The sequence below is a fragment of the Toxoplasma gondii genome, chromosome VIIb (genome assembly GCF_000006565.2).
Source record: "Toxoplasma gondii ME49 chromosome VIIb, whole genome shotgun sequence".
Lineage (NCBI taxonomy): Eukaryota > Apicomplexa > Conoidasida > Eucoccidiorida > Sarcocystidae > Toxoplasma > Toxoplasma gondii.
In genome coordinates, this window is record NC_031475.1 from 4,627,390 (window position 1) to 4,653,682 (window position 26,293).

The 26,293-nt window shown below is 50.2% G+C and overlaps 4 protein-coding genes across 4 annotated transcripts; all 4 read right to left on the reverse strand.

Moving 5' to 3' along the window:
* Window positions 1-1,779: 1,779 nt before the first annotated feature.
* Window positions 1,780-5,850, reverse strand: TGME49_255910 (PfMNL-2 CISD1 family iron-sulfur protein, putative; the record flags this gene model as incomplete). Its single annotated transcript, XM_002364858.1, has 7 exons — window positions 1,780-1,902; window positions 2,587-2,772; window positions 3,306-3,365; window positions 3,619-3,702; window positions 3,983-4,062; window positions 4,827-5,015; window positions 5,783-5,850. The coding sequence occupies 7 exons, from the start codon at window positions 5,848-5,850 to the stop codon at window positions 1,874-1,876; spliced, it is 696 nt and encodes a 231-aa protein (XP_002364899.1). The 3' UTR covers window positions 1,780-1,873.
* Window positions 5,851-6,766: 916 nt separating this feature from the next.
* On the reverse strand, window positions 6,767-9,575 carry TGME49_255900 (Bax inhibitor-1, putative). The gene is made up of 4 exons (XM_002364857.1): window positions 8,909-9,575; window positions 8,454-8,632; window positions 7,890-8,024; window positions 6,767-7,615 (listed from the first exon to the last, which is right to left on the reverse strand). The coding sequence occupies exons 1-4, from the start codon at window positions 9,170-9,172 to the stop codon at window positions 7,447-7,449; spliced, it is 747 nt and encodes a 248-aa protein (XP_002364898.1). The 5' UTR covers window positions 9,173-9,575; the 3' UTR covers window positions 6,767-7,446.
* A 1,459-nt stretch (window positions 9,576-11,034) lies between these two features.
* Window positions 11,035-13,074, reverse strand: TGME49_255895 (hypothetical protein; the record flags this gene model as incomplete). The annotated part of the gene is made up of 2 exons (XM_018781108.1): window positions 11,035-12,397; window positions 12,767-13,074. The coding sequence occupies 2 exons, from the start codon at window positions 13,072-13,074 to the stop codon at window positions 11,035-11,037; spliced, it is 1,671 nt and encodes a 556-aa protein (XP_018636943.1).
* A 3,204-nt stretch (window positions 13,075-16,278) lies between these two features.
* On the reverse strand, window positions 16,279-26,090 carry TGME49_255890 (pyridine nucleotide-disulfide oxidoreductase domain-containing protein; the record flags this gene model as incomplete). Its single annotated transcript, XM_002364856.2, has 10 exons — window positions 16,279-16,324; window positions 16,597-16,679; window positions 17,308-17,441; window positions 18,112-18,202; window positions 18,785-19,206; window positions 20,249-20,355; window positions 20,917-21,080; window positions 22,129-22,370; window positions 23,067-23,298; window positions 25,245-26,090. The coding sequence occupies 10 exons, from the start codon at window positions 26,088-26,090 to the stop codon at window positions 16,279-16,281; spliced, it is 2,367 nt and encodes a 788-aa protein (XP_002364897.2).
* Window positions 26,091-26,293: the final 203 nt, after the last annotated feature.

The window sequence follows — 26,293 nt, forward strand, 5'->3', positions numbered from 1 at the left end:
AAGTTCACTTCCAATTTTAGAGCTTTCTTTGATGCGAACCCTGGCTTTCTTTGCAGACAGGCGATGCTCTGTTTCGCCGGCTCAACGCAGGAGAAAACGTCCTCCGAGATCGCGATGTTGGGCATCATTCTTTAGGGTGCTCCTTTTTTTCGGGGATGTTTCCAGCGCAAGCAGTCACTTTTTTTTGTAGTGCAAGCCGATACTCTCAACGCAGAGTTACGCGTTTGTTCACAGGGCACTACAGAAGAGTGTTCGAGGGGCGAGACACTAGCTGACGCAGATGGCGGCTGCGTTGTCTCTGAAATTCTCCGCGATGTCTGTGATGTCTGCCTCTCTGCCTCATTTTCTGCCCTAACAAACGGGGCCCGACTAGCAATCCCTTTCTCCCTGACACTTGTCTTCAAGAAACTCTGCGATTTTTCTATTGCAGTTTACCGTCCTTATTGAAATTCACCACTTTCAGCTCTCTTAAGCGGTCTCAGGGGAGTGGTGGTCCAGCACTTGGTTGTATGCATCTCATAATTGGAGTCATATTCAGTTCTGGCTGCAGAATTCAAAACCATTGTAGCCTGGGAAGACATACATGCAATGTCTGCTACCTGGGGGGGGGTCCCTCGTGTTCCTGCCGCAGTCGGGGACAAAAACACGTTTAGTGTACCTTGAGACATCGAGGGGGAGATTCCTGTCTCGAAGCCACCTGACAACAGTACCGGAATCTCCAGAAAGCCACTAATTCGGGCACAGAAACAGAAGTAGTTGATTGCATTAGGACACCAGCAGGGTTTATTATAGATAGGGTGAAGTAGTGAAGTTCTCAGAGGGATTAGGTTGCACAGCAAACGGACCGAACAAAAACGCTTTTGTCCCGCGCTACTGAGCTGAAGCGTGTGTACCACTCACTTCCAATATACTTAGGCCATGTACTCTTTTTAGGCATCTCGTTCCTTCAACAGAAACGAGTTCGTCGCCACGGATGGAACGACCTCACTCGAATGGGATCCTTTGGATCCCCTTTTGAGCAGAAACCACAGGGGTTCAGGCCAGTCACAAATCACTTCGAGACAACACCAACTTTCAGTGTGATAATACAGGGTCTCGCTTTGATATCAGAGTTGTTAGTACGGAAGATATGGTAATTTCTTGGCCTTCTTATGCAGTAGATACAATAACATCTTTTGGCCAATTTCTATTGTTGGCTTGGAAGTCGGAGTTTTGCTTGGGTGGTTCGACTTTTTGAGGAGCTTCTCTGTGAACTAGCTTGTTTTCTTCCGGGCAGACAAAAAGGCATCCGCTGCATCCGGAGGGAAACAATAGCTACAGCTAACATCGTTAACTCTGTTGCTCAATGCAGCAGACAAACTACTGCGTTTTCGAGAACGTAGGCTGAGTATTGAGAGCTTGCCTGGCCAACTTGTCAGGGCATTGACAGTCTATGAATTGTTTATTACAGCTGTCCAATTCGTGCAAACATGCAGATGCATTCGTTTTTCCACACAAAGGACAATCTCGGAATAAAAGCGTCCTTAGTGGAAGAGCTGGAAGTCACAAAAGAAATAAAAGTTCGGCGCTGACCTAATCTGACACGCGTACTCAGATGCAATCGGCACAGCGTGCCAGAAAAAACCAGAAAAGAAAAGGTGCAACGGGAAAAACGACCATTTGCGTGTTAATCCCTTTTCGAATTCGCTCCCCTTGTCAGCATGGCCGCCTTTTCCTCATTCTAAGACGCAAAGAGAATCCTGCAGCGAATCTCCGAATGTTCATATCTGCCCCAAAAACCTCCTCTGTCGAATGGTTTTCCGACAGGTCTCCATGTAGTTTGACTTCAAAGGAAGACTTTTTGCCTCCCACTCTGTTCCTCAGAAATTCTAGCTCAAATAAGACCGGCAAAGTGAGCACCTCCTGAAAGCACACAGCCAACAGGGAAATCATTGCTGAACTACACTAAAACAAAAAAGGCTGACCACTGGTTCCCATCCCTTCCAAACACTCATCGGCTGGGACGGTACTTACTACCCACCAGTGCTGCTCCCCGTGTTTTCAGACCAATTTTTTTAGGATGTTCGACAACAGCGGCTAGAACGAAACGGCCTCCAAACAGCTGGCTTCAGAATCACTGAGTCACCTCCAATTCAACCCCAGCTCGTATATCCCACCTGACGGTTAACACAACGAAGTTTTGCTGCATATATATACATTTTTAGTGGACTACAGGGGCGAAACTGTCTGCTGATGTTCTTGACCACCTCATATACGCCATCTGGCCATGAACTATCGTTCCCAGCTGAATCTTGTTCAAAAGCAAGGGATTAGTGTCCCGACACGGAGGTGCTGAGACAATCTGAAGATTGGAGCTCTCGGTATTTTTTGACCTGTTATCGCCCAATTGCCTTATGACTGTTATGCATATTAGAGAAGCAGAGTAACGTAAATCATTTTCCACAATGCTTCGACAAAATGTAGATTTAGATAGTGCGAAAAAGCAGGAACTTCGCACTTGCTTTCGAATCCAGCACCTTTCGCATAACGATTCTTCGAGATAGCGGCGCAGCAATTTCCGATACGACGTTGTTTTCTTCCTCTCACCGGCAAGGACAGAAGCTGAGATGCCGCCGACGAGAGCCGCTAGGCCGGTACGGTCGACTGGAACTGTCCCACTTTCTCTCAGAAAATGTGTCGAAGAAGAGGAATAAGAGTCACCAGGTTGAAACGAAGAAGACGCTCCCACAGATTGGACAGGAGGCGCGGCGCGGATTTCCAGCATTGCAGGTCCTAGAACACAAAGACCGAGAAGGTCGCAACCTGGGAATGTGCCTGCCTAAACACCTGGCAGCCAAGGATTCGCAAAACCCCGAAAGGTGACACGCGCTCTCGAACTAATTCTAACACGGTTATCTCAAGGACCTCTAGGATCACTTCCAGAACTGCGTAGCACGTGGTCACTGCCGGTGGTATACTGTGGATCCTTCAAAGCCGCGTGCAAGAGGATGCCCCAACCAAACAAACCCAGGGATGTGACGCAAAATTCAAGGAAAGCATTCAATGCTTAGAACCAAAACAGCAATTTGTACGGTCATTTTCTTCTGGAGTCAACTCGAAGCCGGACATAAATTGGATTTAGGAGTGTCACGCGGTAGGTGACGCGTGAGACGCAGCAATTGTCGCCTTAGCGCGGAGACATAAAAATCAAATAACTCTACGTCATCACCCGTATATTGCTATGTGTGAGAACACTACCCATCGGTGAAATCCTTTATTCACACTGAAAATCGAGATCGTTCATCCCTTCCGCATGAGCACCTTACCAACGTTTACACCCTGCTTCTGCAGCTTCTGGTGGATGTTGTCGCAGTACGGGAATTTCGCTGCAAAGAGAGACAATCAGGAAATGCCAGAGAAAATATCAGGTGAAAGAAAAGAATCACACGAGACAGGATTAGCGCCCGCTCTTCGCGAATTGTCCCCGATACCCTGGTCGTGCACACACCGCGACAAGACGGGGCGGAACTCGGGTGTAAATACACTGCCAGAAGATAAGACTAGCGAAACATTCGCTGAAAGTCCATCCACTTTTCCAACAGTATCCGGGACATGCGGAGACAAAAGAGCCATACTTACAAGATTTCCAGCACCGACAGATGGAGAATTTCTTTGCTCTCTTCGCGGTGGGGATGACAATCTCCGTGTGGACCGCAGGCAAGCCTGAAAGCAGAAACAGACCAGGAATCCAGTTCGGTTTAGACCTCTCAGCTCCTGGCGACCACTGAGGAACATTCGCATGTGCATAAGCGCGAGATTCGATGTTACTCACTTGCATGCGCACCACGAGTCTTACAAAAAACTGGAGTTTCATAGAACCACGACTGGGTTCCACGACTATGGAAAATTGGAACGTCGGAGAGGTTGTACTACAGAGTACGTACGCAAACACAAAAAACAGTTGTCCCCAGTCAAGGACCGCGACTTCAGCGAAGACCCCTACCTTTTGTGTTCATGTTTTCCCCAGCTCTCCTGAGAATCTCCGTGGTGGCGCGAGGGCACTTCGAGGCCTGACCACCCATCCTGCAAATGGAACTCAGAGGAGTCACTTGTGCAATTTTTTCCAGAGAAAGGCACCGGCATCCTTCCAGCAAAAAGGCGGCGGTTAGTTCCACGTAAACACAGCGCTTTCCATACACTTTCCTTCTGCGCTACTTTTGACATTTCTCAACAGCTCGTTTATGAACCAGGTTTTCGTTGCTGTGGGCAGTCATAGAAGCAGCTGTCCAGAGTTGTCCGGGTAGTTTCTCGTGAACTGGAAACTGCGTGCAGGAAAAGAATATCGAGTGGGCATCAAAGGGGTCACTTTGTAAACAGCGAGCTCCGCTTTCAACTGCAGCATCGCACTGCGGCACTGCGAACTGAAATTTCCTCAGTGCACTTCAGCTGCCGCTTCCTGCTGGACCTCTGAGGAGGAGGGAAGTTATGATGCCGTATTGCCAGAGTTTATTTTTGGAGAGAGCCGAAAAAGGGCCTCGGCGGCCTCCCCCCCCGTCTTCGCAGACAACTAAAATGGCAATCTACATCGTGGCAGTGGAAGAAGAAAGTATGCAGCACGAGACCTCAGGAAGACCCATAGAAAGAGCTCAGATGGAACTACTCCGGAAAAAAAGGTAAAAGAAACTGAGGGTGAGACCGCAGGTGGAATGTGAAAGGCACTCGGCAGAGAAACAGATCTTTGCCTTGTTACTCCAGTGTGTGGACGACACCTCGTATCTGCAATCGATCTGGTTTCTCTCCCAACGCTGTCTCGTTGCAAACGAGAGATATTTTCTGACGAATCTTACTTGAAAAAGTAGACACGAGGTATTCGCACAAGGAGAGATAGCTTGTCAATTACAACGAAGCCGAAGAGTCCGCTGCCGTAGGCTCGAGTCTCGCGCGGAACTTTCGGTACAGAGAAAGAGCAGAGCGAGTTTTTTAACCCACCCGCTATGGAACAGCACCGCAAGAAGAAAGGCGTATCGGTTGTCGGCCTAAAGTGAAGTGTTCAAACACATGCAAATCGAGAGTACATGAACCCTTCGCTCATGCAAAACAAAGCATGCACGCACAGTCGTTCCGGCACGTTGGCGGGTCCGAGAACTTCATCGCTTGGAAAAACGCCGATCGGCAGGTCTAGAGTTTACCTCCCATGGCAGCGTACAACAGTTCACTGAAGACAAATTATGGATTTCACATCCTATGATACTGCGCAACAGGTTCGAGAACGTATGAAAATGGTAGAGTTCACCCTGAAGGAGGCAGCGGCTATGGAACAGGGGTCAACTTGGGTGATGCATTTTCCAGATAAACATTCGCCGTGCATCGCCGACTAGATGGATTCATGTTATCACTCGCGATACAGAGAAAGAAAACTAATACCCAGATGATTGTGTGGTCAGCGCTATCGTCCTGGGTCTAGTCATTTTTGAGACAGGGTAATCTATGAGTTTGACAACGTGTCAGCTTCGTACACGCTAAGGCGATCTAGCCAGACTGATAAATCGAGCATGACGTGACGTACGAATCGTCAGACTGAATGGGACTGTAAAAGCTCATGTCAGAGAAAACAGAAGAACTGCTGCCTTCATGACTGCTCCTCGCTTGTTATTGAAAAAGATTCCATTAGGAACGGTAGTGCACTCAATGCACGATGGTTACAACAGCACCAGAGAACTTTGACCCGATAAACAAAGACCTTGAAGATCAAAGCCAGTAGCCCAGCCCGTCGTACATACCCTTTGCTCATTCATCTGCTCACCTTGCTCTAAAGGTAGACGGAACACGGGCGCGCAGAAACACCACTAGCATTTGCAAGAGTTCATCCATCAAGGGCTGAGCAAGCACATCAAAGTGTCGGCAGTACCCAAGAGACACAAAGCGCAAGTCAGAAAGAGAGCTCTACCTGTTTGTGATGCGACAGCCAAACTTGTGTACTGTCATTCTTCTTTACGGTGTACGACATAACCCTAATTCGCCAATTGTTTTGTCAGCATCAGCCTCATAGTAGCTAAGGACGAACGATGGCACGGGCCGCATCTATCGCAGCACGAAGATGAGTTTTCCAGACCTTTTCTTTGGCACTGAGAAATGTTCTAGGACCGAGCGTGCCGAGGGAAAATCCAAGAGTATCACTCCAGTGCCCTGATGTGTCCGCCTTCCTTTGCCATGAGTCGACTATCTCGCTTGAGGAAGCTATAACTTTCGGTCTCTGTTGGTATTTGCACAAGATTCAGTACTCCCCTCCGGAAGGCTCTGCGTGCCACCACCTAAAGACCGTCATTGGCCCGAACCTGCTCTCCATTTCGTGTTATCACCTATGTACTGCTCATCAAATGCCAACTGGTGTTTCTCCCCTGCCTCCATCACCGCTTCTCTTACTGTCCCTATCCTAGCCATTACTGTTACCATGCCGCGCATCCACTGGAGAAAAGATCCACTCAGCTCGAGAGCAGCGTTGTTCGAGCTGCCAGAGAAAGTGTGACGTCGGAATTTCACTGCGGCGAAAGCATCACAGCTGAAATGTAAAGCCCTCCAGATGCCTCCTTAACAAATACGCGGAGCTACACGCTTTCAAGTGTTTCCGTCACTGCGCAAACCTACGGGTCAACACACTTGTCTCCCGCCCGCCCGTTCGCATCGAATCGGTGTTATTTACGTGGTTTTCCGGTTTTTTCTAAACACGATGGAGAATGAAGAGGTACTTCAGAGCAGGCATGCAGCAAGCCTGGAGACGAAGAAACACTTCAGAGAGACTGTTACAAGGTGCCGGTGCCACGTCGCAGGCAAAGGGAAGTCTCGCAAGACGACGCTAAGGTTTCCGTTGACTCAGTAGACACGTTTTGTCGGCATCACGGTATCCGTTTCGACAAAAGAAAAACTATGACACCCTTAATTCCACCTAATCGCTGCGAACGGGACAGGAAAGCACCATGTGATTCATCTGACGTGACAAGAATGCCACCTGCAGCTCCTTGCAAGCTCCCCTTGAGGCTGTGTTGACAGGGGATCCACGTGAACTTTACGAAGTGACGCCACAGGAGAAAAACCCTTGTGTTCCACACGCAAGCTTTCCAACTCCCCTTCAGCTTAGTTTTCACCGATGTGCGTGCTACAAGCAAAATCCTACGAGTCTGAAAAGCAACGCGCAACTAGTTCCTTGCACTATATTTCCTCGAGAGAAACCGCAGACGTCGCCGGGAGAACTATCTCCGCAGACGCCCTCTTCTGTTGTTCAGTCTCGCAGTCCCCCCTCCCGCGCCCGCCACGAAAAATGCAAAAAGCAAACGCGAGATCCTACACACTTCTTCCTTCTACCTTTGCACCACTCTACACCCAAGGCCGCCTCAGTTCACTTTTTCCGTGCCAACCACTTTCCCGTCTGTTCATTTTCGCGCCTCAGCCTTGACACTCTCCGCTTTCTGTTTACTCCTCGTCACGCTGGCGCTTTCTGCGTTCCTTGTCTGCGAGAATCTGGACAACGCGAATGAAAATGCCAACCAGGTCCACGTAGAACTGAATCGCCTGGACGAGGTAGTCAGACGATCCGCGTCGAGCCATCTCCAGAGTCACTTGCGTGTCGAAGAGTACAAATCTGGAACGTTAGACAACATATACGAGAAGGACATTCTTTTACGCTTCCCCTCAAGACTGGAACTGAGCGCCAAAATGCCACCACCGGACAACATACCACGTCGACACGACAGAGATGGGTTCCTTCACGTGAGCAGACTTCCCTCATGTCGTACAGGGGCTTCAGGCTAAAGGAGCGCCAAGCCTGTCAAAGCTCGCAACAATGTAAGGGCGGCGAAAACTCTCTTCATGCAAGTTCCTCCGAATCTCTGTACGTGAGGTGTTTCTAAACGTACCCGATGTAGAGGAGAAGACCTCCCCAGAGAAGAACATCGTCGGCCAGCTTTGTCCTCCACACAACGGAGAACAGAGAGACGTACGTGAAGAGGGTAAGGCCTGTGCCAAGGATGCTCCCCAGAAAAATGAACTTTCTGTTGAGGAAAAACAGAGAAAGTCGGCAGAACGACAGTCCAGATGTGGGAACAGTTGAAGAGAAACAATGGAGCCAAGACAGCAAGTATGATCTTGTTTTCGAAATAAGTTCTTGTGCCTTCTCGATTCATGCGAAGGCGAGGACTGACCCTGTCACTGGCGCATCCCCAAACGGAAACCCACGAGTTCACGATCCTCACAAAACACACAAACCGGGATCTCGAATTCGAAGATGCCACATTTTATTATTTTTCCTTCCTGTCTGATTCAGCGAAAGGCATCTCTAGTTCCGTGCACCAAGCTTAGCTGCTATCCTCCAGGTTGGCTCCCCTCTCCGGGTTTCATAAGGAAAAGAAACTTCTGTTAAATCGGACGTCTGCACTAAAGGCGCGGTCGCGTGCCCCGTGAGTTGAAAGAAGGAAATGCACCTGTCTTTCGCGACGATAGCTGCGGCAGAGAGCGACGCGAAGATCCCCATGGAAACGAGGAAGGCCGTAGGAATAATCCGAGGGTTCAGAACATTCACGAAATAAAGATAGTCGCCAAGCATCATGCCAGTCGTGAAGCCAAATCCTCCAAAGTAGGCAGCTCTCAAAGGCGTGGTCACCTGCATGCGCCAGACAACCACAAGAAACCCATAAAGTGCTTTCTGTGAACCGTGGCGATGCACCTTGCGCAGGCGAATCATGACTGCATGTGTAGGGAAGCACGGATGAGACTGAAGTCATATGAACTACCCTAGGTACCACAATGTCTCTGCTTATTCGACCTGAGCACCGGACGTAAAAGGGTAGTGAGAGCAACTGCGGGGTCCCTTACGCAGCAGAGAAATGATGCATACCGTCTAGATCTCCGTTTTAGAAAGAGACGTGTATTGGCGTACCTTGCCGGAGTAGACGGCTTCCGTGCTGGATGCCCCCAAACCCCAAACACAGAAGACCTGAACGCCGAGAAGAAGGAAAATGGGGAGCGCCAGAATGCGCTGCTGGACGTACACGCCAACAGCCGTGAGAATGATGTTGGTCATGAGCGCTCCATAGACGCGAGTGAGGTGTTCCTGCTGAATGGGGCTCAGAGGCGCGAAATTGAAGATATGCTTCAAGTTCATAGCGCCCTGGCGCTGATTGTACTGCTCAAACACATTCATTTTCACAACGGGAGGGAACACCTTTTCTCGAAGACCGAGCGAGCGGCAGGGGAATTCTCCGGGGCGCAGACCACCAAAGGAACCGACGGAAAGAAGCAAAAAGAGCGTGTCTACCGGAATCAAAGGGAGTTGCGGCAGTTAGGAATTAGAAGGCCCCGATGATACGAGCAACAACATGGAAAGAAAAGCAGAGCTGATCGAAAAAAAAATCGCTGGCTCCACCGGTCGACAGCTGCCACGGTCAAAAAGGCAACTTAGAGAGCGTGTAGATATGTTTGTGCTCAAGCAGCAATGCGTGCCACAAGTTTTCGTGATAATATGACATTCCATGCGACTTGTGCAGGTCGGTCTGCACAACATGCGAGGAAGACGAACGTGCCAACTGGGAGAAGAAAACCTATGCGTAGTCTGTGCGTGCCCGCCCGCCAGAGTTGCTCGCTTTCCAGTACTGCATGCGCTGGTATATCTGCGCTACGGATGGCAGGCGCTGAATTGACTAGGCACCGAAAGGGAAGTTTGCGTTAAACATAATTCGATAAATCTCCAGCCACTTTCATCCCTGGACCTAATGCGAAGAAATTGTTTCGCTTCTTTTCCGCGTCGCGTCCGTTTAGTCGGTCTCTGGCAGGGAGCCTTCATACTGGTAAGCCACACAACGGGTGACCTTTAGTGCGCAACATCAGTCAACAGGGAACAAATTTTACAGTTTTCCTTGCGCAGCCTTTGAACACAGAAATCGACCATGCAGCCTTCGTGGCGCATGGAGCCAGCGTGGTCGTCCGCACCGGTGAAGGGCCACAACAGAGAAGGTGTGGTCTTATAGCCTACGAGCAAGGCTTCATTGCCGGTATGTTTCCCGATTGCGAGATCCGGTGCACGTAATTGAGATTGAACACGCGTATGCGAGGGAGGTATTCTTTTGTGCTATAGTTCTGTTGGTGTTGCCACAGATCCCTGGAAATCGGAACAGCGTGCTTGAAGTGACTAGTCTGCAACTAGCGGCTAGCGATGGGGTGGGTTCTGTAACTGGAGCAGCGACGTCACAGAACTCGTGTTCGATTCATGCTAGGAAATCCAGTCAGTGTACTAAACGGGCGAGAGTTAGCAGAAGAGCAGAAGGAACATAACGCACTCTCATATGTTGAACTTCCCGTCTAGACTGTCTGAGAACAGCAGTACTCCTATGCTATTCCAGAGTACATAAAGTGACTTTTCATCACCCGTTATTACTCGACGGTATTCAGCGGTGGGGAGCGATACTCCCATAGAGGACACACAAACGCCCACCCCCCCCTTTCTCACCATCAAATCAGCCTGAGCTCCCTGAGAACAGACGCTATTCTGTTGGACCAGTTGCGACTGTAGATTCAGCAGCTCACACTCGAGGTGGACTTCAAAAACTGCTGCATCTCAACGTCACCCTATGCACAGGCATTTATTAGCTGTATGCATCCATTCATGTGCATGTTCCAGAGCATGCGAACTGAAACTTGCAAGAGCGCCTTCGGTCAAAGCAGTAGCAGCTACATGCTTTGAATTAAAGCATGCAACGTTGCCATAAATTTTGCACAATCTTGGTCTACACAAAGTAAGTTCTCGGCATGCTCTTAGCACAGCTGCCTTCTTGTGCTGACGAAGTGACCGATGTCACGACCCACAACTTCGGATCGCACTACATCACGGTAGCCTAATGCCAAACAATACTACCAGCGGTGTCCGGGACGCACCACCACCACCTTACAACCACACTTGCTCGTTTATCCGTATAAGCGTGATGACTCGCTTCTATAGAGTTTGTGATTATTCATTTTACTCTCTGCTGTGGCATCTTCTTTCTGTTGCCTCTTCCGGAGCCACGGTCGTCAACTTTTTTCGTCGGCGTAGTCAGCTAGTGGCTCAGCGGGAGACCACCAGTGACGTTTGGGTTCCCTAGTCTGTTGCGGGAAAGCGTCCAAGTCGCTCGGCTTTCCACGCTCTGCGCAGTCCGACAAAACTTTCCTCAATGTGTTGTGCGACTGAGGACAACTCGCTGTGTGAACACCAAGACATCCTCGTGCCCTTCGGTGTATCTCATCGGCCTCGTCCTGGTCAAAGTAGCTGGACAGCCGATTTCTCTCGACTGGTCCAAAGACATCCATCAGGTGCACGTGGCGACCCCGATGCTCCTTGCAGACAAACGAGCATTCTGTCCGTGGAAACGTCCCCACAACTCGTTGTGTTGCAGGGTGAAGGGCTCCCCATAGGGAAGCCTTCTGCCTCCTATAGAACTTCTGTTGGCCGCGAGAAGCATCGGCAATCCTCGACTGCAATTCGCCAAAATTAGTAGACCTATCCATCCGCCACTCTAGATCTGCATTATCTCCAGTAGCGCGGAGCGACCCCCGATGTGGAGAAAACCTGGTTGAAGGGGACCTGTCTTCGCTGGTGAGACTCCTATGACCAGTGGTCCGTAGGGTTTCATTCCATGGAAAAGTGGTCCAGTCGTCGAGTCCACTCTCGTACAATGGAACACACTCTCTGCTTGCAGGCCTGCCAAAAGCCTGAATTCGCTGTCTTGGGGCTTTCATTGGAGGATACCAGTCATACCTGCCCCAGAACGGCATTGGAATCGGCACACTCTCTTCTGGGTACGACGAACGACATCTGCCACGGTGGCTACCCGCACTCACCGATACGCTGCGAGATGGCAAGATGCCTAGAGTCGCGCCTGCTCGCTTCCTTCTTCTCTCAGGGCTGGGAAAATGGCGGTTCGTCTGTGGCTCATCAAGCGATCCTAGTCTAGAGGAGAGAAGTTGTGCCGCTTCCCGTCCACGATGCCGGGACCGGAGACTTTCCGCCTGTACCAGATCGTGGTACGGCTCGCCCGTGACTTCCTGAAAGGATACCTCGGAAGCTGCAGAGTTTGAACGCCTTCCCCTCCGACACCCGCGAGTGACAGAGAGAAACGAACAGCCAGGATTGAACACGATGGAGTGTGGCCGTTTCTCGGGGGACTCTGCATTACACAGTGGGGACCAGAGCGACTTCTGGCGGCGCTGCTCCTTCAGCAGCAGGGGGGGAGCGGGGTAGGGCGGCGAAGGGGGCATATCGTAGTAAACCGGATCAGCAAGATTGTGATGAGGCCGGAATGAAATTGACGGGGGAAGCGGCTCTAGATCGTGTCGTTTGTACACGACACTCAGTGGCTGTGCGCCTGAGGGCTGGACTTCCAAGAGAGATGCCACACTGAAAAATAAAAGACGCACAACAATAATACAAACGACGTGTATGGCAGAAAAAACACGCCGAATTCGCACCACATTAGACACCGGATCGGACCTTAGTAAACACTGCAGTCGGCCGAGTCTTTAAGTCCGGCAAAGCAAGAAGCGCCCGTGTCTCTGAAACGACGGCACCCACAGCAAACAAAGACACACAAACCTTTGTGGAATATTTCGTTCCCCAGTCCCTGGAATGAACCGCTAGAACTGTTGCCAGCCCCTCTTATATTTGTGATACGGAAACTGGCTGCACCCTTGTTCACCAGCCTTAGGTTCAGACCTTAAAAAACGAATCCTCGCCTCGCGTGCAGTCCCGCAATGTGTCGTTGCCTACGTTTCTCGGATTTCGTCTCTTTCGATGTCACCTCCAGGTTCTGCGTGTGCCAGAGAAAATGTGGAAAGATGTGGCACCCCTCGTGTCGCTCGTTGAGTCCACGTTGCTCGCGATGCTTCACTCTCCAAATATGGTATCGGGTAGAGAATGGATTTGCGATCCATCATGCTTGCTCGCAAGTCTTTCCGCGTCGCGCCCCTCTCTGGTGGATCCCCAGCCCGGGTTTTGAAAAAATTCGGATACAACTGACGCGCCATCAAGGCGTCACGGCCACCTGACGGCCCTATGATAGCGGAGGCTGTTGTCATTTTGATAAAGAGGAGCACGACTGCTAGGGGATGGAAGTCCCCTGTATGAGTGAGAGGCCGACCTTCTCTTGGTGGGGCGCTTTTGCTAGTGCGGCGTTAGTGGTTGCACTGCTGAGCAGCTCAGAATGGTCAATGTGAGCAGAGGACGAACGAGAAACACCCTCTGCAGTCAGGAGTTTGTCCGCGTGCCGGACAGCCACTCCCATAAACGGCTTAACGAAGTCACTTACAGAAACAATCCGCTTGTTCGAAGCGGCTCTGCGGCGAACCGCCGACACACCGCGGGGAGGTGTGAAACAAGAGAGAGGCATATAAGAGCCTGAAATGCTCCACAATACGGGACAGATGACCTACAGCCACTGGCACGGTAGGTGACACAAGAATGTTCATCAACCTGCAACAATCACTCCGCAACAAAGGTACACACCAATGATGGTGAAACCTCGAGAACAACTCACCAAATGCAGAGACTCGCTACAATTCTTGTGTTGTAGTGTTGCACAGACAAACGTGTCTCGCCTCGTGGAGTCACCCCACTGCTGCCACCCGCTTCCTGAACATCCGCCCAGCAAGGGAAGTCGCGAATTACTGAAAAAAAAGTGGACCCCTGGAAAGTGCAAGGAGGAAAAGAGACCTTGGACACACTTGTGAAGGCAGGTGAAGCAAAGATGACGTTTGTTAACAGACGAGAGTATCGTTTACCTACTGCGACCGCGAGACCTCCGATGATTGCCCCAGTTGCCCGGAACAGACTCGCACGATGCTGCAAGGCCCAGGTCAGAGACTTCCGGAAACGGTATGCATACAGGTCCGTTACGCGATTTATCGCTGCGTGTATATTGGAGTAAGTGGTACGCGAAAGACGAAAGCGACAAGCTCCCCACCACGCACTCGTCCACAAATATTAAGTACCAAAAAACAATCCCACTGCGAATTTACAGAGGACACCAGTTGACTCGTGGCGTGTCGATTGGATTTAGGTGTCATTTCAATCGCCAAGCCACGATCACTGTTGCAGAGAACGCGGCACGCAAGTGCGCGGCAGTGTTGTCGCGCGAGCTGCTGCAGGTAGCCAAACCGCATTGTTGGCAAATTTTGTGCCCGACAAACGAGCGATGTCGTTCCGAACAGATTTCCCCGCACGAATATAGACGTAAAATCCTTTATAGTCTTCCCATAGTCTACAGAAATAGAGTGCGGGGAAGGTGAACGGTGGAACTCCACCAGCTCCCGCAACAGTCGTCCGGTTTGCTATTCGATGCGAGCTAGCCAGTGCCATTAATGGAAGGAACCACTGCAACTTGCATGGGAATGCCGTGTTCGGCGATTCTGTCCACCTGTTAAAGGGTCCCAGATGATGGAAAGCTGCTTCTGAAAGATAAAGCTGGAGCATGTGCCGTTGTACGTCGGAACAAAAACTCCACGTCAAGGATGTTTCGGCGCAGTGTACTAAAACACTTCGCTCGTGTCTGATTCCTCCACACTCCGCAGTGACCTCGAGATGACCGCAGGCCCAAAAAAGTCACTATGCCACCGAGGTGGAAAGCCAGTGTTTGTGTACCTTCTTTGGAAAGGGTGACTTGGAAGTGTTAGTTCCGTTGGAGCATGGAGCAGTAAGACAGAGCAAGACCGTACGTTGCGATTCTTCAACTCATGCTGGTGTGGGTGGGGATATGGCCAGTAGGAGCCATTGGTTGCAGGAGTAGTAAGAAGCTGCTAAAACTGGATTCATACACGATTCATACAGTCCACAAATTCGAGACAGGAACCACCTCATTTATAACGACTCTCACCTGCTGGTAGAGGGGGTCATGTGCCCTAACGACTCCGGCAAGTGCAGGCGCTGTGCAATCAGTCACCAGAGGAAGGGAGTGAACCCGTCGGGATTTCCATTGAATGCATTTCCTTTGATTGGTAGGGACCATATTTGGCATAGCGTTATTGGTTTACCACTGATGGAAAGCGTTGTCCTAGGGAACTCTCGGGAGCGAAGGTCCGGTAAGAATACTAGAGCTCAGCGCAGCCTTCAATTGTTGCACAGCAGATGACTCAGGTCTCCTGGGTCTTGCCGGTTACTTATTTCCCGTCCCCGCTAACTCCGTGACTATACCTGCGGAAGGGAAGAGCTTAGGTCGTTTCTTAGGTTGGCTTAAAATAAAAAAGAACTAACCATCAATCCGCCGGAGAGCCTCCGAATGTCAACGAATGCCTTCTCTATACAGGGCTCGTGATTGCGGTTTCTTCAGAAGCATGGCAGTAAACTTTGATTCTGCTGCCGCATGCAACGGCACCTACCCACAAGGGAGTTGCACTGCGCCAGATTGTCGTAAGAACCGATCTACGCGAGGTCTTCTGAACGCGCTATTCAGTGGTTCCCAGATGGACGAGCTACCAACTCATACCGTTGTACTCTAGGACTGTGTTTCAGTCTGGATTGAGTTGCACGTTCTTCTCCACTCCGGCTGGAAAGATATGCCGGCGCTCGCAGAAAAAGGAACACTGTACGACGGCTGCGGTCATCTTCCCTTGGTCATCGAGGGTTTTCTTGGGCAGCATTCCCAACACAGTCCCCGCCCCGGCACTGTTTTTGTTTGCTTCCACATGCGATTGCCAGGGTCGCCTGCACGGAATGCTGTTCGTGAGAGATGATTCATTGATGCACACTGACACGCACTTGCAACACCATCAAGCTGACACCTCACCCTTTTTCATTCACTGTCCACCTACCACCCGCCCTCACGTTCGCGGTGATCCGACGTCAGCTGCTCTATTCGTCCCATCAGGAGCACGGCGTTCCTTCTGCTCCTGTCCCGACAGCTACTTTCTGCGTTAGTATGATAACTGTTTTTCGCTTATTCATTATCAAGACGTTCGCTGCCTGGACCATGCCGATTTCACCACGCTGTAACTGCGGAAAATCCACCTGAACATAGGCCCATGGGGGTTCACACGTTCTCCGTGCTCACTGCGTCAAACTGTTCGTTGCCACAAAGCCACGAAACTCGACGAACACTGCTTCCAGTCTTCTCAAAAAGATTATCCGAACGCTGCAACGGTTCACAGCAACTATTCTGCGAAACCGTATCATGCCCAACATAAGACTCCTGCAAAGGATAGCACTAGGGATGGCTCGACGAGATTCGAAATCTCTTGGAAATGTGGCAGCGAGACGACATTTAAGTAGCCTTTCCTCCGTGTTTTGAGTCAAGCCGGTTCAGACCTGCGTGTTAATGGCTGCTCCACACCAAGGCTGCAACACAGCGCACGAGGCATCCAGCAAAACCACAGATTTCTGCGAAGCTCAGCACCCCTGGCTCCGAGTCACCCCCCCATTTCATTGCTCAGCGGTTTCCAGTGAAAGCACTTGTCCGCTTGTTCGATACCACACCACTGCTTTTTTTCTGCATGCCACATCTTCCGAAGCGAGCTGCCTTCGGCTACAACAGAGAAACGAGGAAGACACACGTTATCCGCCCCGAAAATTAGTTCGTATGTACGGTCATTGCCGAGACTACTGCTTACCGGATAAGCTTCAAGACCTCTGCAACGTCTTTCGCCTTCTGGATGGCCTCTGGTGACACGACAATCGCCGCATCGGCCGCTCGCTACAGGAAAAAAATTTCACCAAGATTATCACTAAATCAACGGTTCTGGGTCTGAAGGTTTGCGAAACCACCTTGGCTACCCAGTCCTTTCCGATCCAGAATTAATACCGATATTTCCGCGAAGAGCAGTAAACTCGCTACATTTTTTTCTCATGTCTAAGCGCTGACACACTAGTGCAATCAGAAAACGTGGCAAAAGGTAGCTCGACACAACCACCCCCAAGGTGATTGACATATTAGTCCAGTGCTCCTCTTTAAGGCTCTTATTTTCCCTGATATGTTTCGCGAGCAAACTGCTGTCTTTTGCGGCGGTTCCATGAACACCTTAAGCGCTCTGGCCGGCACCCTTGTTTTCACGCCGAGGTATGTTGGAAGACTTAGATTCTCAGAAACAAGCAAAGGTAGCGTCCACAAATGCTCGCACCCTGGGCAACACCCTAATGCCAGCAGGAAAAAAGTTCCAGGGTCCGAAAGGTCTAAACGGGCGCTGTCAAATCACGATTTCCTTGCGAATTTTCCCATGTACTGCAGGTTTGAGAGTGCGTTGCATTAGCCGCGTTTTAGCCCTCTACACGAGTGCCTGATTTCAGGTCTCTACAGATGCCCCTGACAAAAACACTCGACTTACTCGAAGCAGTTCTTCTTCGTCGGGTGCGCCTCCTTCAAGAAAAGCTCCCTGAACCGTGTGGTCTGCCTCGATCCACAACGCAACGATTTTCCTGGATATCTGCCGGTCAAAGTCGTTCACCAGCACTGGGGTACCTGATAAGACACGCAGAGGAAACAACCGACAAAAATATGTGCCAGTCAAAGTCGTTTACCAGCACTGGAGGACCCGCGAGGCAAGCAGCCAAAATGAAGAAAACAGAAAGCTGGGAGTTTACCCAAGCGTTTCCCACTGATACTAAGAGACCCGGAGGCTTAACATACAAGACGCCCATGAGACGTGCCAGTTCACGCTCCCCATGACAGAGAAGTTTCTTTTCACGAATTCGTTTTTGACAAAAGGTCAAAGAAACCGGTCATTGACATCACCGGCACCGAAGTGCCTTTTCCCACGAGCCCCTGCCTCGCACGCAGCCTTCAGATACACCTCGAATTCCCCGAACTCTCCCGACCTAACGATTTTAGATTGGTTGGTAAACAATATAAAACCGAGTACTGGTCTACTGGGTTAAAGACTGCCGAGTTGAACTGTGGATGACTTTCAGCGTCCAAGGCAGAACGCCGGAGTGAATACCCAGGAGGATGACTTCCCGTTGATAGGAACGATGTAAGTCCGTAAACCTCTAACCCAAGAACGTTTTTCGGAAAGCCAAGCCCCCCAGGAAGACTCGCCTCCCCTGAAAAGACTGTCTTTCGACTCTTTTGTCACTGAGTCTCTCTGTGTCGTCGAGGGTTCTGGCAGAGGTTTGAGGGGGGTTCGGCGAACCTTTGCTGAAGCCGAAGAATTTCCAGGAGAAATCAAAGATTCGCGAGTAGTAAATCGGCAAGAACTGGTACCCGCCGTCTCTCTCGTGGTTCTAAAGGCACGGCAGGAATAACGCTACGAAAAAGATACAAAGATGCAACACTTCTACAACCTGACATTTGAGATTTGAGATGCCTTAGAAAGGCGGGGAAACCAATCCACTACGCAGGATCCGTTTCTCTTTGAAAACCGAGAAGTGTTGTTCCACAAGCAACATGCATCTTATATGGTAGATGGGCTCCTGTTACTATCAGATACCGACTGCGTTATTGTAGGACACATATTCGCCTTACATGAGATAGTTGTTCCCCAGCAACCTGGTCGTGTCGGCTAGCCACCGAGGGCTGAGGATACACTTCATTGTTCGTCTCCAACCCCCGAATGCAGACCCAGAAAACGATTTTCCTACACAAAAAAGGCTCCCTACACCTGAATGCCCATTTTAACCGCACCCCCAGTCTCCACGCGTGTCACTTGCGTCCACTGAGAGAGATCCCTTCCCGGTCCTAAAATCCAGAGTGAGTTGAAACAGAATCACACACGCACATTGATACATATATATATATATATATATATGCATTCATATGTAAATATATACATATATGAACAACGCTTTGTCTTCTTTTCTACTCACTTCAGCATCCGATTCGTTGGAATCTGAGTCTTTCTGTGGCGTGTCGGTGCGCGGAGGATCTCCGTCTTCGGCGGCTTCCAAAGCAGCTGCACTTTCGGACTCTTCTTGTTCAGCTTCTTGAAGAAGGTCGCAAGCCTCTCCGGCAGTCTTCTTCTCTCTTTCCTCCCTTTGCTCAAGGAATCGCAAATGCTTCGCCAGAAACTGCGCCATGGAACGAGCGTTCCACACATGCTCGTACCGAACGGGTCTCCCCCCGTTCCTGGTCTGGGGAAAAGCCGCGACGTCTCCGAGAGCAAACACTTCTGGGTGCGGCTTCTGCGCAGAAGCCGCAGCGATCTGCACATCGCGAGAGGGGAAAGCCTGCAAGTTTTGATCTACCAGAATCCCTCCTCCCACGCACTCGTCTGCCAACATCAGCTGCCCTGAAAAAAACAGTTGAGACAGGGGACTCAGCCTCTGTTTTGTGAGAAAATAGTGCGCTCTCTCCTCGCCTCGATTCATCGAAACAGACAGTCGACAATGAAAGAACCGCTTGCCAGCGCCAGATACTGGCGCGCAGAACTCGAATGGGGTTGTTTACCGATTGCTGTACAAATATATACGTATATATATGTGTGTGTGTGAATAAATAAAGACACATGGACTCTCGCCATCTTAGTGAGTTAGAAGAGGCACAGGGAAGGACGATGAGCAGCGCAGAAATCAGGGAAGGAGGTGAAGCCACGACGTGATACAACAAAGACGCGCCGGGCGACCAGGCGACCTGAACGGACTTGAAGGAGGTAGGCGACGGAAGCTGAGATAAGGAAATATCTCAGACGAGCAACAGCCAGCGTTCGAGACGACACTCGGTGAGAGTCGGCTGTACATCGATACTTGATCCGGCTGCTAAAAGTCCATCGTAGTTAACTGGATCAGTCTTCTTGCGGGCGGCATTTGCCCCAGTTTTGAGATACAGACGAACCCGCACTCTTTTTGAATGCTGTTAGCTCGAGTTGATGTACAACAGATGCTCTCGTGGTTCCACACTACCTGACCATACGCTGTTGCTATGGATCGTGACGAATGCACGCGAGAGCGGCTTCCGCCAGAACATATCAGATGAAATTTCCTGTGTAAAGTGCCTAGAGAGACGACTTTATTCACATCCACTTTTGAACGAGCCAGTGGACTTCCACTTTCGCTAGTTACACGACACCGAAGACCACTCACTTCCCTTATTTCTCGTCTGAGTCCGGCTACAGACACACACCAACCAAGCTAACACAGTACGGCTGGGATCCGGTAAACAACGGCAGTCGAGATCTGGAAAAACGTTCGAAACTCAAGGAATAGCCTGAGCTCTGTTCAGACACACAGAGTCGCCAATGGCGTTTTTCTGTGTTTCTGAACCCGTCTCGCAGATGCGCCATTTAAATCAAGATTTCCTTCTCAGAGAAAGTTGCTCCCCACATCACGCCTTACAGTTGAGAAAATCCACGACCGGTCGGCTGCCGACTGCCGCCACGACAAAGTCCGCCTGCAGCACGTGGCTAGTTCCATCGCTGAGGGTAACGTGAACTGCCGACACCCTGAAAGTAGACAACACGCTGTTTACGACTCACATGTACATCAAAACGAATCTTACACCACGCCAATCACCTGTGTCAAAGAGTAGCTTAGGATTACACGGTGCTGATCTTAACTATGCTGTTATACGTTACGTCTAAACAGATCCTAGAGTATCCTGAGGACCTCTGTCATAGTGATAACATGCTGTTGAGAGGGTTCCATTCTACACAGATCGTCGTGCCTTACAGAAACTGTCTTTTGACCGTTTCACAAAACTTCTGAGTACATGTGAACGGTTCTAGCAACCCTTCAGGCATATGATTAAATGTAGCATTTCTCTGTGTCTCTGCATGCAGAGCGTGGACGCAATCGTGCCGGACTGTTCCCCTCCACCTATGAGAGACAGCTCAAACACCGTGGCACTCTTGAATCAAAATTCTCTCGCTGGTTCGGAAACTTGCCGTTGAACCACATTATTTGGATTTGAATGCAGCGGCTTACTGCAGCTGCACATGGACCATCTGAAACATCCAGAAAACAAACCGACGAACTTTGGAGGTCTCCGAATCCACATTTCTCACCGGTTGTCATTGTCAACATCGCGAACGAGGTTCTGAACAGACGCGTTCTTGATGATCGTGACCCGCCGTTGCTCGAATTGTTTTTCGTAAAACTCGGAGAGCTCAGGAGAGAAAATCTTTGACAAAAGGCGGGTGCTGCGCGTCACCAAAATCACCTTCAAACCCTGCAAGGAGAAACAGAGACAGCGACGGAAATCAGATTTGCCGCAGCCCACAGAAACACAGTGTCGCGACTCTCTTCTCCCTGCTCGTCCTCACTCTCCACACCCTGTGGCAACGCGGTCTTTCAACACTTCACGGCGAAATTTTGGCGCAGAATACGTTGAACTGTTATCACGCGTCTATTGACAGCTGACGCCCACTTCAGGTGGAGTGGCACGGTCATTCGGCGATCCCGGACTGAGTTTAGCATGGGGGCGTGCACCAGATGTCGTCGTTCAGAGGACCCGGAAACTACAGGATATCGCCGAACCTAGGTCGACTCCACATTTCACAAGGTTCCTCATGCCTGGACTCAGATCGACTCTTTCGGGTCAAAAGGCGTTAGGAGGGGGTCAAGGTCAGAGCTGCGACCGGCCGAGTGTGAAAACAAAAGCGGTGATAAAAAAAAAGTGAGTTTTTTTAATTGCCATTTCTCTCGGTGTGGTCGTGATTCAGTGGACGCAAAGATGCTCAGGATCTCACCGTTGGCCACCTCAATCTCGTACTCAAGAGACATATCGACTTTTAGCAGTTTACATGAACGATACGTAAAATTCAGACCTGCGTTCCCGCACAACAATTGGTCGACAGGATCTCCCTCTGTCCCCCTCAAGCTGGAGCGCACAATAGGGTATTTACTAGATGGCGACTGCCTCTGTGTACCGCCGTACTGAGACGAAGAGTTGAGAGATTCACAGAGACATCTACACCTGGAAAGTCGATGTGCATGTAGAAATCATAATACACCGTGTGCATCGACTTGCTGAAATGGGCTGGACGACAACCTGTATTTGACGAGACCTCTAAACAACGAAGTGTTATCCAAGCCTCCATGGTAAACAGAGTCCCCGGATGCCGAAACAACAGGAGTTTCTACGTAGCATAAGTGTATGTGTAAATCTTTGTGTATGTGTATACGTTCGTGTAAGTCTGTTTATCCGTGTGGACACATGGATAAAGATATCTTCCAAATGGGTACAGAGATGTCCTAATTTCACCTTCCCCTCTTACCAACTGACAAAGAGCTGCTGCAACTTCCGTTCCTGTGAAGCCAGACCCAATGACGACAGCAGAGCCTTTGGAGGCGTCGGCAGTCCCGAGAGACTGGTCCGAGTCCGGAAGAGCTTTGTTCAGTATCGCGGAGGACCTTTCCTTGATTTGTTTGACGAGATCTACCGTATGGATTGCTTCCTTTGCGAATCGAAAAGTAAATATGTTTGAAGGAACGCCTCGAAGACTCCACATGCCCAGGTCTGAACAACGCGCAGGAGATAAAACCGGCATCCTCATGCTTGGCGTTGCTAGTCACCACCCTCGGAGTGTTTAGGGTTTAGGACCGTCATGCTACAAGCGTTAAGCGAGCGAAGTGGCATCCAGACCAACGTGGGAGTTCTGTTGAGTACCAGGAAAGGAGAGCATATTCGACTCCATTAGGCCTGGCGTCTGTTTGGGAGTTGGCCGACGCGGTTTGTCTCTCTTGAGTCTGGAGAAACGACAGACCGACCTACTCGTTCCGGGATTCAAGGTCTCTGTTTGCCGGATCCAAGATCTGTTCTGTTTGCAGGGTTTCGAAAAGAGCACCCCGAGGTCGCGAGAGGCTCCTGCTTCTCCAGGCGTTGTTTCAGGCTCCGACGGCCACCGCGGAACCCATGAGCAGGTTTGCCATGCTCTTCTTTTCAAAAACGAAACCAAATCTCTCTCCAGTGAACCTCAGAGCTTTTAGTGAGTCTAACAAGAGATCGAGAGAGAGAGAGAGCAATGCTGCCATCTAGCGGCCCTAAAAGATACTTGAAAAGACTTCGAAAGTCAGCTGATAAAAGTCCCCAGCTCTATTGTGCCTGAGAGTGTTTCATGGTTGTGAACACCGCCCTGTCACCATTTCTGTCGCGTCACTTTAGAGTCCCCTCGATACCCGTCGCATATTCCTACACTTCCTCGTGTTTTCTTACCGGCAAAGTCGACGGGTCTGAGGCCCGTGGCGACGATCAGTGTGTCGAAGTAGACAGTTCTTTGCGAGTTTTGAAGTGAGGCAGCTCGATTCGCTAAGTCGACGGAAGAAACCGTCTCGTTCAGCAGCACTCGAATACCGCGATCGATGTACCACTGGGCGTCTTGAATGGCTCCACTGATTCCCGCCGCAACATTGAAATTTGGGAAGCTGGTCTTGCCAAGGAGAAAGCCCTGGAAATCAAACGAGAAAAAAGTGGAGCGAGGCGGTAAGAAAACCACAACGTAGACAAAGGCGAATCCGGGTAGTCACAAGTTTGAGTCGCGTTCGGTATCGGGAAAATGAGTTCCGAGAAGATGGCATGAATACACTCGTCGAAGAACTGCCTTTTTTGCAGGTCGCCGGTATCGATGGTGAATGCAGTTCTCGCAGACGGCGTGAAGCGAGTTCACGGAAGACGCATAGCACAACTGTCGAAAAGGCATGCAGCTTAATCTGCTGGGTCCTGGTGTCAACGAAGGAGTGCCGCCTTTGAGACTTCATGCGCCTGCCGGTGGCGAGAAATTGCCTACAAACCGCCGGTTTTTACTGTTAAAACCGTCGTTTTACGCGAGAACCACGTGAGAGAGGAAAGCCGTTGACACACAGTGTGTGTACGATGGTCAGGAACAGATAACGTGATCGACCTGCACTTGGAATCTGCTTGCTTCCTATCTACACCATTTGGAAGCGCGTCAACAAAATACAACAGAAAAACAGTGTTCACGCTCAAAACGGTTTCTGCGTCTAGGAGTACATGACGCTTAACAACGGCCTCGTCCTATAACTTTTGAATGGAAAGGGATCGTTGCCCCCGCTCCACACCTGCCTTCAGGAAGTGGACGAACACTTTGTACGAGTAAGAAGGATCCGAGACAGTAACCTCCAACTAGATACACTCGAACACAGTGGAACGTGGGTCCACTTCACAGAGACCTTCGAGATCCCGTTCAGGACTTAGAGGAGTGCTCTGTTTTTAGACATCCGAGTCCATGTCAATGCGAACACAAACGGCCGTCGAAGACAATGGCACACTCCTGAATGCACGGGTACAAGCCTTGAAGAGGAAGGACTTCTTGAACTGGGGACCCTGTCACACCTAGCATTGCTGAAACTTGACTTTTTCCAAGAGTACCCGCTTCTGCAGGAACTGAAAACGACGGGATGAATGCCAATGCACAAAGTGCATGTGGGATCCGCTCAGAATTTAGCTTGATCAAAACGTCTTTGCCTGGGATCGATGGATAGTCCTCGACTCTACCACATTTCAAACGCGCTGTTCCCAGACAAAAAAGTTGGAAACTCAACAGTCAAGATCCAGGTGGCGACCCTCCACTGTCAATACAGCAACGTCCCACTCTACGCGCATGAGGCTCGAAATCCAGATTCACCTTCGAGTTTCAGTTTTCTGCCAGTACATTTAAGAAAAAAGACTTCGAGGGACCACTCTGGCGCTTTGACATCATTGAGAAGGACCTTGATCACATTTGCTAGTGTTCGATGCCTAGTTGGGAGAAGTAGCAGCGGAGTTGGGATTCACGATGTCGCATGATACAGCAACGTCCATCGTGCTCTTGAATAGTTTAAATCACACCACTCCAGGATTGCATAACTTGAGTTATTTGAATACCGCTTGGATGGCTGTTCACTGCTGAAATGACTCAAAGTCCATTAATTTACGTTAACTTACATTAATACGCACTACTTGGCTCTCCTATACATGTGTTTCCTAGCAAGTGAGGATCCACGTACTGTAGCAGAATAACATTAGCATCGCCGATGCTGGAGGAAAATACCTCTTGACCAGCGCTATAACTCAAGAGCTGATTAAGAAATTTATGCCTTCCATCTTTTCCATATATATATCTATCTACATCAATACGAATTCCAAATATATCTATACACATACACATACATACACTTACCCCCCATGCAAATATGCACGCGTACACAAATACGGATTTCCCAACAGGCACATAAATTTACATGAATACGCAGCTCTAATGTCTACAAAAATGCCGAATTTCGTATCTATTGGTCAGTACACGCATGTGTGTACATCTGAACAATCTGCAGGAATGGGAAGCCATTTGCGCGTTTGAAGATTTCTCTGGCAGAAAGCCCAGACTCTTTCACGTACTTTGGAGAGGGCTGGACGTTCGTAGGGCAGCACACCCTCGGCAGAGACCATGAGGAAGCGGATTTTTCTGCCTTGTTCTTGCTGCGTCAATTTCGGCAGACTCCTAGCGCGTGAGCTCAGCGTCCTGTGAGATGCCGGAGGGTAGGGTGCGACCCGTACAGCGGTTTCCTTGTGTGCACCTGGCATATTCGTACCGCCTTTCTTCGTTTTTCTCCCAGGTCCTGTGGGCTCTGTTGGCGGCCTCTCAGCTCCCCATGTGTGTGACTTTGCCTCTGATTCCCCGACTTCCATTTTAGCTCGATCACAAGTGCCTTCTGTGGTTTTGTCAAGGGACAGGGAGCCTATGTTCTGGGATTCTGGATCCCCGGGAGCCCCCATAGAGCAACTGGCCTCGGGAGACACGTTACCAAGGGCATTTTTATAAAAGCCACCGGCCATGTCCTCTCCAGAGATCGTCGTTCCGCTTTTTTCACCTGATTGTAGCGGGAGAGGCTCAGCAAAATAATGGAAAAAGTACCCTGCAGCGACACCCCCGCCAACGACCAGGTACTGGACTTGGACCGAGTCTCCTTCGGGGGGAAGCAACTGCCGCTCTAGAGCCTCTTCCCCGTTCAAAGTTCCAGAAAGAGAGACCATTTTGGCGGGCGAGACGCTCATCCAGAGAAAAAGAAGGAAAATGGGGACGCGTTGACAGAGCGGGACAGAAAAAGCCGCTTGTGCACGACGGCAGCGAGGCACAGGTGAACGGGTTCGTTGATGAACCCCGACAGAATCCAGCGCGGAAAAAGGGGAAACCCAGGGTGGAAACTCAGAAGCAGTCGTGGAAGAGAAAATTCGGTCTATCATTCCAAAAAGAGGGGAGAAAAAAGGGTCGTTTTCTGTCAAACAAGTCGGGGGGTTCGACTCGCTGTCGTGCCACTGGTAGTGTCCGGATAGAGTGAGTTGCGAGTTGCGGAAGCAGGGAAACGCGAAACAAGTGACCACGCAGACACATGTAAGTTGGAAAGTTAGAAAAATCGGGCTTTGTAGAGAAAAGTAAAGAGCGTTTC